The 16373-nt window shown below is 38.4% G+C and overlaps 1 protein-coding gene across 12 annotated transcripts in view; it reads left to right on the top strand.

Moving 5' to 3' along the window:
* Positions 1-16373, top strand: part of TTLL5 (tubulin tyrosine ligase like 5) — a 160854-nt gene that overhangs the window by 1247 nt on the left and 143234 nt on the right. For 6 of the 12 annotated variants that reach the window (XR_011559384.1, XR_011559383.1, XM_070754270.1 and 3 more), the window contains exons 1-8: positions 2291-2450; positions 6034-6140; positions 6982-7064; positions 8047-8153; positions 9955-10085; positions 11450-11532; positions 13746-13815; positions 14093-14177. Coding sequence is in view for 10 of the 12 variants with exons in the window: in XM_070754270.1 (XP_070610371.1) it covers positions 2374-2450; positions 6034-6140; positions 6982-7064; positions 8047-8153; positions 9955-10085; positions 11450-11532; positions 13746-13815; positions 14093-14177 (743 nt within the window). In the remaining 2 variants the exon portion in view is untranslated. Of the gene's footprint in view, positions 1-2286; positions 2451-5695; positions 5775-6033; positions 6141-6981; positions 7065-8046; positions 8154-9954; positions 10086-11449; positions 11533-13745; positions 13816-14092; positions 14178-16373 lie in introns of those variants that run through there. The other 6 variants (XM_070754273.1, XM_070754283.1, XM_070754271.1 and 3 more) reach the window with 2 other exon arrangements.

Here is a 16373-nt window from a genome sequence, read left to right as displayed (position 1 = left end):
CAATCTGGGTCCTCATTTTATCCATTTCACAAGGATGGAAGGTTTGAGCTGGTGGTGAGACTTGAACTGCTGAACTACAGTTAGCAGCTAGCTGAAGTAGCCTGCAGTGCTGCACTCGAACCACTGCGCCATTCCGGCTCTAATTTGTGGACCCACCGCAAAGAATTCAGGCAATGCTTTCCAGATTACCCCTCCCCCCAATGGGAATGAAACAAGATTCTGCAGTTTCCCGGCATAATTTCTGATCCCTTCCTTCCCCAAGATCAGGAGTGTGATTCCCACGATGGGGACAAGCGAGCCCTCCGGCAAAGATAGCAATAGCAATAGCATTTAGACTTATATACCGCTTCATAGTGTTTTTACAGCCCTCTACGCAGTTTAAAGAGTCAGCCTATGTCCCCCAACAATCTGGGTCCCCATTTTACCCACCTTGGAAGGTGGGAAGGCTGAGCCAACCTTGAGCCGGTGGTGAGATTTGAATTGCTGAACTACAGCTAGCAGTTAGCTGAAGTAGCCTGCATTGCTGCACTCTAACCACTGCACCACTCCAGATCGCTGCCTGTACCCTCTAAAGAGGCATTGCCATCTTTCTGTAGGGGGCCCAGCCCCTTTCCATGCCTTACTTTCGTTTCTTGCCAAAATTCTGCAAAGAAAAGTTTGGATTGCGAATCGAAACTTAGCATGCTGGTGCTTTGAACGGAAAAAGGTATTGCAAGTGCCTGTTGAACCCTCAGAAAAAAAGCATCCCTGGGAGTCACAGAAAGGGGCAGGGAGTGTTTAAGACAAGGTGCTTGAATATCATTTTGATCCTGGGAGTTTTGTGACATGGAGGATCTCTTTATTGCATAGAACAGTGATGGCAAGCCTTTTTTTTGTTGTTCAGGTGCCAAAAGGGTGCGCGCACACATGATGGTGTGTACCCGTATCCATAATGCAATGGCCTCCCCTTGTGCATGCGCACACAACCCCCCGCACTGTTCCCATGTTTCCGAACCTCCAGTTGGCCTGTTTGGCCCTTTTTCGCCATCCACAGGCCCAAGGGGCTTTCTTGAAGTCTGTGCAGGGCGAAAAACAGACCAATGGATAAAAACAGCCTCCCCCCACCCTCCAGAAGGACAAAAATCAGCTGGCCAGCATGCACACACGCACTGGAATTGACATAGGGCAAAACCTCATGTGCCCTCTGTGGCACCCATGCCCTAGGTTCGCCATCACTGCCCTAGAAGATTGTCTGAGCGCAGCAAAGATATATTTTTAAAGATTCCTTAGCAAGGACTGTTTCTGATACTGTATGCTTTAGACTTCTTATGTTTACATAATCTAACTTCATGCAGCAGGTCACGTATATTTTTTCAATCCATATGGGTATATTTTGTTATATTACGGATGGATTATATATATGACTCAGATTTGTTAAGAGGATGGCAAGCTTAAGATGCAATTCAGGGCCAAATATAAAGCTGGACTGTTGCAATCTTGAGCAGCAAGAAAGTGGGTGGGAAGAGAAGGTGGAATCTTTTCTCCATCCTTTCCCCCCCCCTGCTGCTTCTCCCATTTTGATTTTCTTTCACCTATTTTGCTCCTAAGAAGGATCTCAAAAGAATAATTGTGGAAAGGAACTTCTATTGCTCTTCATTCCTTTCTTACACAATTTCTGGTCTAATTATTAAAATAATTATAATTGGACATGTTACAGCCCTGCCAGCCAACATATATCATCTGGCAGGGATTAGGAGATGTGCTGTAACTCTTGCCCTCAGGAGCATTCTTCTTTCGAGATTACGATCAGCCTAACCTAGTTGGCCCTTTGTAAAGCCTTGAAGGCCTGGCTATATTCCCTGATCTGAATGTCTTACAGGCCCCTTTCCTTGGCTGAATTAACAATTATGACAATAGTTTTACTCAGCAATTATATATAATTGTTTTATGTTTTTATGGTGTCTGCCACTCAGTTTAACTTGTTGAGATAGGTGGCCATAGAATTCAAATAAATGAGTATCTTTTTTAAAAAAAATAGCGTGTATTGTTTTTACCAATATTAAGGTAGTGAGTATATCCAAGATACCTTCATCCTCCTATTTTCTACACTACAACAAACCTATCAGATGGGTTGGGCCGAGAAAGAGTGATTGGCCCAAAGTCATCCAGCTAATACAGTGATAGCCCCTGGTTGAATTAGAAATTAAAATAAAATGTCTAGAAACTGTATGTGGCTTTGTACTAAGAAGCTTGATTATTGTATATCTCCAATTTACTCTGATAATTGAATTTTCATTTTCTTCATAGAATATAGTACTGGTTAGATTTTCTGATTCTACAGTGAAAATATTAAGGGTTCATTGTTTCTGGGCTGTGTGAAAACATACACAGGATATGCCAGTTGGAATGGCTCGGGATTTGGAAGAAACAGATTCGTCTTCAGAGGAAGAGGAAGAAATGGAAGGGCCAGAGTAAGTTAAAAGTTTATAATTGTATATTTTGGAAGAGTTAGTATGGATTTAGTATGTTAGTACGTTCTTTAAAAAAATCAACATGAATGCTTGTAGTTATAAGTGTGAATGTTCAGTGTATAGCTTCATATCTGCTATACACTTATCCTTATTCTTCTGTGGACATTCAGCCAGAATTAGTGAGAATTAACTTCATCCTTAGGATGAGGGTTCACACATAAGACATGTTCCTAGTTACCCTAGGTAACCAGATGCCTTTAATGATCTTAAAGTAAACACTAATGTCTGCAGGTAGTTTTAAATATGTTCAGTTAAACACACACGCAGGTTCCAAATCTCTGCAAAGTTGATAAATCCATGCTTATCCTTGCAAATTTTAGCACCACTCTGAAGACTAAATAGAGGAGCTAGACACATTAAGGTTTTGGGAGAAAGGTTTAAATACACATTATTGTTCTCGCCATACGTTTAAAACTTGTATGCACAGGCTACTTTTCCTTGTAATTCTGGAAGTTGGTGGGTTACAAGGGAACGTAAATGTGACTATTGTGTAGATCAGAGATCCCCAACCGCCGGTCCGCGGACCGGGACCGGGCCGTTGGGGTTTTCCAGCCGGTCCGCGGTGCCGCTGCCCTCCCGGCAGAGGACATTATGCAGGACAGGGTGGGGCGTCGGGCAGGGCGGGGAGAATCAGGACGTTCCTTTGGCGGCTGGGGGGCTGCCGGGCTTTGTGATTTTGGCTGGGGGGGAGTTAGGAAGGTCCTACTTCTCCCCCCCCAGCCAAAAACTCAAAACCTATCTGCTGGATACGGGCGATGAGCGGGACGAGCGGCGCCGAAGCCGGTGGCTGTGGCAGCTGCTGCAAGAGGCTTCCGCGCCGCTCTGTCCCACTCATCGCCCGTATCCAGCAGATAGGCTTTGAGTTTTTGGCTGGGGGGGGACTTAGGAAGGTCCTACTTCTCCCCCCCCAGCCAAAAACTCAAAGCCTATCTGCTGGATACGGGCGATGAGCGGGACGAGCGGTGCCGAAGCCGGTGGCTGTGGCAGCTGCTGCAAGAGGCTTCCGGGCCGCTCTGTCCCACTCATCGCCTGTATCCAGCAGATAGGCTTTGAATTTTTGGCTGGGGGGGGGAGAAGTAGGACCTTCCTAACTCCCCCCCAGCCAAAATCACAAAGCCAGGCAGCCCCCAGCCGCCAAAGGAGCCTCCTGATTCTCCCCGCCCTGTGGAGAAGTGTGGAGGGCTGCGTCACTAAGCTCCACCATTCCATAACCCCACCCCCATTTGACAAAAGCGCCCCCCCCCACCGGGCCGTGGAAAACTGGTCTAGCTTAAAGCCGGTCCCTGGTGCAAAAAAGGTTAGGGACCTCTGGTGTAGATGGATGAAACTGTCTTTGTCCATGGTACCAATTCATCTAGATCAGAATTTAGATTCTTCATGATCTCAAGCAGAGATTTTTCATGTTAATTTGATCCTATAGCTGGGAATTCCGCCTTGTGCCTTTTATATGCAAAGCATTGTATTTGAATTGTGATCCCTGATGAAAAGTTGTCCTTTCCTATCATTGAGAGTTATTTCTTAGCTTACTTGACTTTAGTTTACTTCATCTTTATTTACCTAAGTGGGCTTCTTGTTCCCTTGCAGGAAGCTATGTTTATAAGCAAAGGTTTACGAATATGGCTTGTTTTAGCAGATTATTTTTTTTAATCAGTTCTCTCCTGCCCATTAATTTCTGTTGCCATAGAAAACTGGCAGAATGTCCTTCACTTACACTGTACTGTAGTTTGATCACGGTAGGAAACAGTCTATAAAGTTTTACAATTCAATCTGGAACACAAATGGGATAATATAGATGATAGAAGAAAACTGGAGGGGAATCTTTAAGCCATCGGGTCTAATCCTCAGTGCAGGAATCTAAATTAAAGCATTCCTGACAGATGGCAGTTTTATCCTTGCTTGAACACTTTCAGTGAAGGGAGATTCCTACTTTTTTGGATAGCTGCTTCTACTTTATTTGGGGCTGATCTTGAAAATCGCTTGTAAGTTACAGGTTATTATTATTATTATTATTTAGATTTGTATGCCGCCCCTCTCCGAAGACTCGGGGCGGCTCACGACAACGATAAAAACAATATTATAATGGCACAAATCTAATATTAAAAAACTAAAAACCCTATCATAATTAAAAACCAAACAGCACATACATACCAAACATAAATTATAATAAGCCTGGGGGAAAGATGCCTCAAATCCCCCATGCCTGGCGGTATAGGTGGGTCTTAAGTAGTTTACAGAAGACAAGGAGGGTGGGGGCAGTTCTAATCTCCGGGGGGAGTTGATTCCAGAGGGCCGGGGCCGCCACAGAGAAGGCTCTTCCCCTGGGGCCCGCCAGATGACATTGTTTAGTCGACGGGACCCGGAGAAGGCCAACTCTGTGGGACTTTATCGGCCGCTGGGATTCGTGCGGTAGCAGGCGGTTCCGGAGGTACTCTGGTCCAATGCCATGTAGGGCTTTAAAGGTCATGACCAACACTTTGAATTGTGACCGGAAACTGATCGGCAGCCAATGCAGGCCACGGAGTGTTGTAGATACGTGGGCGAATCTGGGAAGCCCCACGATGGCTCTCGCGGCCGCGTTCTGCACGATCTGGAGTTTACGAACACTTTTCAAAGGTAGCCCCATGTAGAGATGTTGGATGTTCCTAGGTTTGCCCCAATTACATTTTTGAGCTGCCTTGATTTCCAGATTTTTCTGATGTAATTCAAAATGCTGGTTATCACCGGCACAGGACTTGGTTATTTGTGAGACTGCCTTTCCCTAAGAATATCTGCTCGTCCCACCTTTCCTGAAATCCTGTCACTTAGTGGGATCTCAGAAGTGTGCCTTTTCTGTGGCTTTAATGAGGAACAGGTTAGTCTGGAATAGAGAGAATGGGATGAAGGTAATTGAGGCTTGCTATGGGAGCATCCTAAAGGGAGGATTAAGGCATCAGATTTTGTTAATGTAGTGATACATGACTTACAACAACCTTGGTGAATTCACCAGAAATCACCAAAGGATACTGTCTAATTTTAATTTTCAGTTTTTAATATTAAGAGAAAAAAATGTTAAGTACTTATGGAAAGTTGTGTGTGGGTGTGTAACATATATTTGCTATATGCTTTGGTATGTGCTGTCTGGGCAATTCTCAACATTTCTGCATTAGGGTGAGGCTTAATAGTAGCCCAGCAACATGATGCTTGCTGAGGCGTTGCTGTAGCATACGTTGCCACAATACATACAGAGATTCTGTCCTGATTTACAAAGAACTGTATGAGGAAAATGTAAGTGTCCGTCCTATATATTTATTCTAATACTATGTTAAAAAGAAGAAAAAGTTCTTTCCCAGACAAGAATTTTTAATCTAGGATGGAGAAAAAAATAGGTTTCTTAAAAAATATTGGTAATCAAAAAAGTGTCTGAATTAAGGATAGTGCCTAAATACTTGAATACTTGAAGACTACTTGTTTTCTAAAATGAGGTTGTGTATGTATAATTAAGGTAGTTATTTCTTATCTGTTAAAAAGCTTGTCTTTTTTTTAGGGAGCACCCATGTATCATGTGGACAGGTGGATTCAGAAGGATTCCAATCATGGTATTTCATGCTGAAGCTATTCTAACCAAGGACAGTTACATCCGTTTGATTGGGGGTAAATCTTATTTTTGTCAAATTCTACCTACATCGCGTACAGTAGATTAAAAAAAATGAAATACAATATTTATTTGGCATACTGATAATCTGTTTTACAAAGAGTTTTTAATTTTTAAAATACATTGAGCTGGAATTTTTAAATATTTTCAAATATAAATCTATTACATCTTCAAAAATTAAAAACCTGTTATGATTTTAAAACTTATTTAAGAGAAGAAATTTTAAAGAGTATTTTAAAATACAGTAGTGAACGTTGTCAACAGCTTGTAAGGGTTAAGAATCTTTCTTTTGTATGTTATATTTACCTGAAATGTTGACTTTGAATTTAAGATAGACAAAAGAAAAAAAGAATATAAATAAAACATCTACATAGTGTTCAGCTTTTCAAACCTTTGAACCAATTTTTGTCCCATGTGACCCACTTGTATACAATATATATATATATATTTTATTGATTTTATAATATAAAACACACACACAACATATGCACAGTGATTGTGCCCACTACCAGACAATCATTCATACAGTATACGTGTCTGCATGCATGTACTGTATCTGCCACATGCCATAATTTAAAAGACACCAGGATTGCATACATCTTTAATATAGTTCAATAATATATATATATTTATCTACATTAATGCATTCATGGGAATAGAGAAGCCTGTCTCCCAATGAAACATAGAAATAAACGTACATAAATAAGGGAAGGGTATGGATTTATAGACTTTATGGCTCTTATGCAGAATAGAAGAAATGAAAAAGTCCTGAGAAAAACTCTCCCTTTTTGCAACTGGTAAAATAGATTATGATTTAATAATTCTGTATTCTGTTTCCAGAGCGTTATCACTTGTCTTTTAAAATTGTGAGAACGGACAGTCGCTTGGTGCGCAGCATTCTGTCAGCTCATGGATTTCGGGAGGTATGTTTATTAATTTTTGTGGCCCTGAAAATTAAATCTGTTTCCATTGATTTTAATCAAAGTCCAGAGTAACCTGAATCCAATAAAAAAGCAATTCTTTAATTTTCTTTAATTCTTTAATATTCTTTAATTTGGTATCTTGTCTAGCATTGTAATGCTACAAATTATATTTATTTCTTTTATATACTGTGTTTAAGAGAGATTTTGTTCTTGATGCTTATTATATTACTAAAGAAACTGAATTTGTAGATATGATTGTACTGTACTTTTTGTTCGGCAAATAATATGTGCAGTCTGTCATCAATATAGAATAAATCAGTGTTTCCCAACCTTGGCAACTTGAAGCTATCTGGACTTCAACTCCCAGAATTCGCTGGCTGGGGAATTCTGGGCGTTGAAGTCCAGATAGCTTCAAGTTGCCAAGGTTGGGAGACACTGGAATAAATAGCAAACTTAACATGTAACAGCTATAATGTTCATAAGTGGACAGCATTTTTTTCTGGAGTAGAAGTCAGATTGTCCCTACTTTTTAATAATTTATTTTACTACAGTTATTTGAATCAGTGGAATTCTTTTGGTCGATTTAGATTTTTTGATAGCATTAACGTTTTAATAATTTCCTTTCCTCTGGGTGGAAGTCCTTCAGAGCAGTGTTTCCCAACCTTGGCAACTTGAAGAAATTTGGGCTTCAACTCCCAGAATTCCCCAGCCAGCGAATGCTGGGATTTGAAGTCCAAACTTCTTCAAGTTTATTTATTTATTTATTAGATTTGTATGCCGCCCCTCTCCGCAGACTCGGAGTTGCCAAGGTTGCGAAACACTGCTTCAGAGCACTTGTGAATAGGGAAGGGAAATTGGCAGGTTCTGTTGCATGAATGAAATTGTTCTTAACTTTGAATGCTGTCCAAGGTATAGATTCTGAGCTAATAAAATGTTATTCAGCTGGTTAGTTATTAAAATGTTCAACCATGTTTTTTCCCAGGTGCATCCCAGCAGCAATGAATATAATCTTATGTGGACGGGGTCACATTTAAAACCCTATGTTTTAAGAACTCTCACAGATATTCAAAAAGTGAATCACTTTCCCAGGTAAGGAGTCTTATAGAATAGAATAGAATAGAATAGAATAGAATTTTATTGGCCAAGTGTGATTGGACACACAAGGAATTTGTCTTGGTGCATATGCTCTCAACGTACATAAAATAAAATATACATTTGTCAAGAATCATGTGATACAACACTTAATGATTGTCATAGGGGTCAAATAAGCAATGAAGAAGCAATATAGTAGAGTGATGGCGTTCGGGAAAAAACTGTTCTTGTGTCTAGTTGTCTTGGTGTGCAGTACTCTGTAGCGACGTTTTGAGGGTAGGAGTTGAAACAATTTGTGTCCAGGATGCGAGGGGTCAGTAAATATTTTCCCCGCCCTCTTTTTGACTCGTGCAGTATACAGGTCCTCAATGGAAGGCAGGTTGGCAGCAATTGTTTTTTCTGCAGTTCTGATTATCCTCTGAAGTCTGTGTCCGTCCTGTTGGGTTGCAGCACGAAACCAGACAGATGACAGACTCAATGATTCCTCTGTAGAACTGAATCAGCAGCTCCTTGGGCATGATAACGTTATGATACAGAACAGACTCATTCTATGAAGAGTGATGCTCTATCTGCCAAGAGTTGCAGATTATTTATATTTATATTTCTTCCAAGTGCCCAGCTTTATTTTTTTTAAAAATTGGGATACTGCAAGTTGCTTTCCCTTGCACAAACAACTTTAAAAATTTGGCATATTCATGTCCTTGAAGGTAACAAGAGGGGCTGGTGGACAAATGTATGCTTGAGTCCAGAGATTTCCCCCCCAAGGAATGGGAACATTTTATACTTCAGCTGTTGCTATTGATGGCTCTGAGCAAAAGTAGGCATTCACCTATTCCCAGTTCAGGTGGGTGGTTTGGAGGCTTTTGACAAGGCAATGAGCCATTAAAGATAGGCATAAAGTGATAAGACATAGGCTGGATAAATTACGTGTGAATGTGTACATTTGAATAGGCAAAAGGATGAGTATGGGACAGTGAAGATTTTAAGAGTAACAGAATGTGGTTGTCCAGATTGAATCCAAGATTATCTTGGAAAGACTATACTTGACTGAAAAATGATTGTTGATTTCTACTCTGTTTTCCCAAAAATAAGTCATCCCCTGATAATAAGCCCAGTCGGACTTTTGAGTGCATTGCAATAAGGCCAAGCGTTTATTTCAGGTTCAAAAAAATATAAGACAGGGTCTTATTTTCGGGGAAACATGGTATTTAGAGGTGACTTAAATTGAGGGAATAAAAGAGTGGCATGTTGTACATATGCTTTTAGTAGTGAAATGATTGCAATATCAAGTTAGATATTAAATGTTTTGTGAAGATTATGAAAGAAATCACATAGTAAAACTCTGACTTAAGGCACCATTTTTGGAAAAAGTATATAAATTAAACCCAATAGTCTATGAAATCTGAAATTATTGAGGTAATGTTTTACATTTGTGTAATTACATAATGCTTGAAAACGTATGTATGTATGTATGGATGGATGTATGGATGGATGGATTGATTGAACTTTTATGCCGCCCAACTCACAAAAGACACTGGGCAGCTTACAGCAAAATAATTATATCATGTTATATCATTTGCATAATGTAAATTATTGCAAATTACTTTAAATTGTCCAGAATGCTTTAGAAACAATTGCCTGTTTTGGTGTGTGTGTGAAATGTGATGTTAAATTTTATCTGTTGCACCCAAAGTCTGCTGAATAAAAGTCAGGAGAATGAAAGTTTAATTGTAATGGTGAATTCTTAAAAATCTTCATAAACAACGTGACATCAGCAAATTATACCTCCATGCTTTAGGTCATATGAATTAACTCGGAAGGATAGACTATACAAGAACATTAATCGAATGCAACAGATTTATGGATTCAAGACCTTCCATATTTTGCCTCAGACCTTCATCCTTCCAGCTGAATATCAGGAGTTTTGCAGTAAGTCCATGACCTGGATTACCGGTTCATAAGTAAAGTTAGAAGTGAATGAGAAATTTTCATTTCATAATATTCCTAGTGTATTGAATCCCCTGTATCCTATTCATATTTAATGTTAAGCCACAATAGGTGGTTGTGCATATTACAGTAAGCTAAGCTCAAATCACTCACATTATGGCTTTACTTGGAGGTTATTTATTGGAGAAAAACAGGAATGAAGCAGTTCTCTAGGTTTAATTACTCCATGTACCCAATCATGTCCTACAATAACTATGGCCATCTAATATTTGGCAAATTGAAACATCCTTATTCTAGGGATCTGCAAGAGGGGAGGATATTGGAGAGGTTGGGAATGGTTTTAACAAGGTTTGTATGTGTTTTAGTTAAGTGTGTGTATTGTCTACTGTGTCTTTATTAGTTGTATATGGCTTGCTGTTATGCTCTTTGTTAAAAGGGAATTCTAATTAAATGTTTATTATTATTATTATTAAATTGAATCTTGGTGAGAGGGAAGATTCTTGAAAGAAGTCTAGAGTCCACGAATAGTCCTTTTAAAATGGGTTTTCTACAGGGCTCCCTATCAATGTTTTTTTTCAATCGGATAAAAATAAAAAAATTAAAATAAATAAAAAGTAAAACTTATAATTAAATAATGAATTAAAAATGGGAAAAAAATCCTCAGACTTAAGGTACCACTAGTATTTTTTCCTGCCGTCAGTTTTAGATGTTTTAATATTTCAAAACAAGGAAGGGTTGGATTAGTACGTTTTGTTCTTCTCCTCAGACCAGAATAGTCTATGATAGGATTTCATAATAACAGAATCAGAATTTAAATCCTTAACATTTTATAATGGGAATAAACATGGTCGACCTCAGTGAAACTTACCATAATATAAATGGATAAAAGTTAATACTTGCTGAGCCTAGGAAAATGCTTGTTGAACTTCTTTGTTTTCCCTTACTGCTTTTTTTTCTTTATAAAATATTTTACTTTCAAGTAAATATGGTATTTGATACACACTAGCAGAAATGTATTAGGGTCCTAAACATTGATATTTTGACATACAAACTGTGCGCCTGTTCAAAGGGTGCAGGTTAAAGTTTTGTGCCATCTCTAGTCTTCACATAATTGTTTATATTTGTCTTGTCTATGACTAGATTCTCAATATGAAATATACAATTTTTTAAAAAGAATATCACTGTTTCAACTATTGATAACGTTTGATTGGTAAACAAGGTTCAGTGATATATACTAATAAACTATACCGAAAATCTTAAGTATTACTGGCCAAAGCTATCATTGTTTGATGACTTTTTTGTAGAAAATTTATTTATTTTGTCTTTTTTCTTTCTTTCTCAACTAGCTTCCTATTCAAAGGACAGGGGTCCTTGGATAGTAAAACCAGTGGCTTCATCCCGGGGACGGGGTGTCTATTTGATCAATAATGTAAGCATTTAAGAATCAATCTAACAACTTCAAAATATGGCTTGATTGATGACTCACTGCTTCCCGTATTTTGTATATTTTCCCTGCCAAAATATGATAGACTGCTAGCAGTAGAAATTAATGTGCAGTTTTGAATCAATTTAGTGTTCTGCTACTTGCTTAAATCTGCAGTAAAAGTTATAGTCTTAAAAAGTGGAAATGAATGACTACTCCCATTTTGACTAGATATTTAACCCTGTTTAAACTCTGAATAAGGGTTTCTACTCATAGTTCTGTGAACACAGTATAATGATCCTATTCATATTTAATGTTAAGCCACAATAGGTGATTGTGCATATTAAGTAAGCTAAACTCAAATCACTCACATTATGGCTTTATGTGATGCGGGAATCAGACCATTGTATTTTCACACTCCAAAGAAATCAGGTATACAAAGTAGAAGCTGAAAATGAGGCTGATATGTGAATGGGTTTTTGTGTGTGTGTGTGTGTTTGTATTAGAAATTTATGAAAACATTCTGGGATGTATTTGATCAGTAAGAGTGGATAAAGTACAAATTTGAAGGAAAAAAACAATTATGCTCAGATGATTGCATTCAGAAATGAAATTTGTATGTTTTTGTGCATCCTCACTTTGTGGATTGATGACTAAAGATACTTTGGAAGTTATATACCTTATAAAATAGTATGGAATAAGCAACTGGTTTCTTTAATCATTCTGGTAGGGTAGTATTTTGCAAAATAAATTCAACCACCTCACTCACATTGTGATGGATTTAAGTATAATATGCTAAAGTAACTGTAACTCAGTAAGACACAACTTTATAAGAGCCGGGGTGGCGCAGCAGGTAGAGTGCTGTACTGCAGGCCACTGAAGCTGACTGTAGATCTGTAGGTCAGCAGTTCAAATCTCATCACCGGCTCAAGGCTGACTCAGCTTTCCATCCTTCCGAGGTGTGTAAAATGAGCACCCGGATTGTGGGGGCAATATGCTGGCTCTGTTAAAAAGTGCTATTGCTAACATGTTGTAAGCCACCCTGAGTCTAAGGAGAAGGGCAGCATAAAAATCAATCAATCAATCAAACAAACAAATAAATAAACAAATAAATATACAACTAAAAAGTAAAAAAAAAGTTATGTTTGTATCTATCTATCCTAAAGCTAGTCAAATAGGTATTCCTGGAATAGATACAACATAAAACTTGAATGTGAGTCATTACATTCAGTTAATGAAAACTTTCATTCTCTCCCCCCACCCTCCCAACATCTAATCCAGCCTGTTCACAGCCTGGCTGTTTCCCATGGAATTAAAGAACTGATGGCCAAGTGAATGAAGCAAATCTTTCCAAAGCTGGACAAGATCTGCTTCAAGAAAAAGTAATATGTGAACAAAAGGTCAGAACCTGGAAAAAGCTCTAAAACCATTTTCCATCAAGGATTGCAAAATTCACAAATATGTCATATTTGTTCCATGTAGGGAGTACTCTCAAACATTCTTAAGGGAAGCTTACTTAGTTTTCTGTAATTAGGAAATGTTTTGTGTATGTATGTCATACTTGCTAAAAACAAACTTTTGCAATTGTAGTTAACTTGACCTATTGTTGCATATGATTCTTGGAATCATGGATGCTGCAATAGAAAATCATCTTTGATCCAACATTTTCTTTGTGTGTGCGCGCGCACATGTGCATGCTCATAGGGACACACACACACTCTCTCTGTCTCACACACACATGTGTGTGTGTGTTTTCCCAAGTTAGCTGAAAGATTTTGAGCCAGTCATACACTCTTAGCCCTAGGAAAAAGGTAATGGCAAAACACTGCTGAAATTTTGTCAACCGTGCTGCATGGATATATAATCTAAAGTTTATGCTTTTTATACATGTGGCTTCTCTAGAATATATTACATTAATTTGGATCCATATCAATTCTTATATTATGAAGCTGGTGAAGACTGTTTTGCCAGTGATGAACAGGCTCATCCTTTTCTTCTTCATTATAATGCTGTGTATGGTATCTTGGACGTTTCTGAACTTTAAGAGAACAACACTGGAATTGCCCTTTTTGGTGTAGAAAAGTTTTTTGGGGGAAAAGAGAAAACATTAGGATTCACCATGGAGTTTATTAACTCAATAAATATTCATTGAAAAGCAAAGTCACTGCATTCAACTTTTCAGTTCTTCACTCCATTGTACTGTCTATCTCATTCTGTAGCCAAATCAAATTTCCCTTGAGGAAAACATCCTGGTCTCCCGTTACATCAACAATCCACTTCTCATAGATGGTGAGTTAATATTAAAATTAAAGTTGGGTTTTTTTTTTTAGAAACTTGAAGATAATTGAGAGTGAGTTAATGAACTATAAGAAAGCAGTTGTGTATTCTATTCTGTTGTTATTGTAATAAATGTTACATAATTATCCAAGCTCAGGAAATATTTCTATTTACTGGCACTTGACTGTTAAATGATCCTTGAAAATATCTAATTCTATACCTTATCCTTAAGTAGATTCACCCTTCCGAATAATTTCTGGCCACTAATTATGGTTGTGCCTGTTTTTAGACTTCAAATTTGATGTGCGGCTTTATGTTTTGGTGACATCCTATGATCCCCTTGTCATCTATCTCTATGAAGAAGGTTTGGCTCGGTAAGTCTTGATTTTGTGTCTTATGATATGTAAGCTGAATGCTTTACCATGTGAAGTGGAAGAGCAGGAGTGATAAGCTTTCTAAGTTGGGAACAGCAAGAGACTGGTTGATCTTATAGTTCTTCTGAACTTTTGAAAATTGAAAATTATGAAGAATAATTTGTAAATATGTTAGTACCTCTTATTTTGAGCTACTGGCATTCAAGTAGTGGTGAAGAAATTTTGATATTATATATAGTATAATATGTGAAGTATACAGTAATACCTCGTCTTACGAACTTAATTGGTTCCAGAAGGTGGTTCATAAGGCAAAAAGTTCATAAGACGAAACAATGTTTCCCATAGGAAACAATGTAAAAGTGATTAATGCGTGCAAGGGGGGGGGAATCGCAAAATGGCGCTCCGCTGGGTGCCGCTGCCCGGCTGTCACCTTTTAAAACAGCCGGGCGCTTCTCGGCGGCCTCTGGAACTCGAACCCAAACTTTTGCTGAACTTCTGGGTTCGGCATTTGGGAGAACGCCGAGAAGCCCCCCGGCTGTTTCAGAAGGTGACAGCCGGGTGGCGGCGCTTCTCGGCGGCCTCCCGAACCCAAAAAGTTCGGGTTCGGGAGAACGCCGAGAAGCCCCCCGGCTGTTTTAAAAGGTGACAGCCAGGCGGCGGCGCCCAGCGGAGCACCATTTTGTGATCTGCGGTGGGTTCGTAAGCCGGAAAAAGTTCGTAACAAGAGGCAAAAAATTTCCGAACGCTGGGTTCGTATCTCAAGATGTTTGAATCACGAGGGGTTCGTATCACGAGGTGCCACTGTACATACTTTGGCTCCTGGTAACAATAGCAAATTTTAAAGATTCTTTGCTTGCTGATATTTTTGTATTTCCTAAATTTTATATAATTAGAGAAGTAAGAATTGGAAAAGATCCTGGAGAATAAGTGGTCTCTATTTCCACATCTTAGATGGCTATCCAGCTTCTATTTATTCTGTTCCATGGCAGTCTATTCCATTGTTGGACAAGTCCTAAAATAAATATTTTTTCCTCCCTGATCAAAATTTGCTTCCTTGCCACTTAGTACAATTGATTCTTGTCTTGTAGAACTACTTAACAGTTTTGTCCCACCATCTACATGATATCTCTTTAGGTATCAAGATAGCCTTATGTTCTTCATAAGCAGTTCTTTTCGGAATCCTTGTCTTCTTGATTACTTTTTTCTAGACCTACTTCCTTTCTAAAATAGGACACAATGTTCTGGATGCTGTTTGCCTAGCACAGAATAGAAGATAATGATGACTTCTCTTGATCTTGATACTATACTTGGATATTATACTTGAATACTTTCCACAGTGGAAAGCACTGTGAAGTGGTATATAAATCTAAATGCTAATTCTATAGGATGATATTTGGATATTCAGTTTCTGATAGTTGAAAATGCCTGTAATCTGTAATATGGTGCTGTCAAGGATTATTCCCCTTCTCTTTTCCCACCAATCTTGTCTATTTGTTTATTGTCTGTCTGTCTCTAATTTAAAAACCTTCAACCTTCCTCACACATGCTTTTGTTTTCTTATCTAAATGAAGGAAGTTGCATTTGTGCCTGTTGAAATTTATCTTAGTTTTATGCTCCCTGTTCCAGAATAAGAAATTCTGAACAAGATCCTGAATCCTGAAAAATATTATCTAGGAAACTGGCTATCTTCCCTATGTCTATATCATACATAAATTTGATAATGTTTTCTAACTTACTTTTCCTAGATATAATATGCAGTATAGAGCCAAGAATGGATCCCTATGGTATGCCATTTGATACTTCTGTCCAGCTTGATGTAGAGTCATTGATGATATTTCTTATGATGCTTCATTCGGTTTTGATAACACAGACCACATTTTGTTATCTTTGCTATTAATATTTCATGGAAGACGTTGCCTAATGCTCTGCTGAATTCAAGATATGTTATGTCATACCTTAAATTCATTACATTTGCATGGTCAGTTAAATTGTTCACTTTGCAAAAAAGGAAATCAAGTTGATATGCAATGATAAACTTTTCATGACATTTGCCAAGCAAATGGGTTATTTTATATATGGATACAAACCAATTGCTTAACAATTAGTTTTAGAGTTTTACCCAGTATCAGCTTCAGCCCGAGAAGTTTATACTGTAGTTACCCAGATCCTTTTTTGTCTTTCTTTAAGCTTTAATGA

Source organism: Erythrolamprus reginae, chromosome 1 (genome assembly GCF_031021105.1).
Source record: "Erythrolamprus reginae isolate rEryReg1 chromosome 1, rEryReg1.hap1, whole genome shotgun sequence".
Classification (NCBI taxonomy): Eukaryota; Metazoa; Chordata; class Lepidosauria; order Squamata; family Dipsadidae; genus Erythrolamprus; species Erythrolamprus reginae.
Note: the sequence above shows the minus strand (reverse complement) of the source record. Positions and strands in the feature narration are given on the sequence as shown.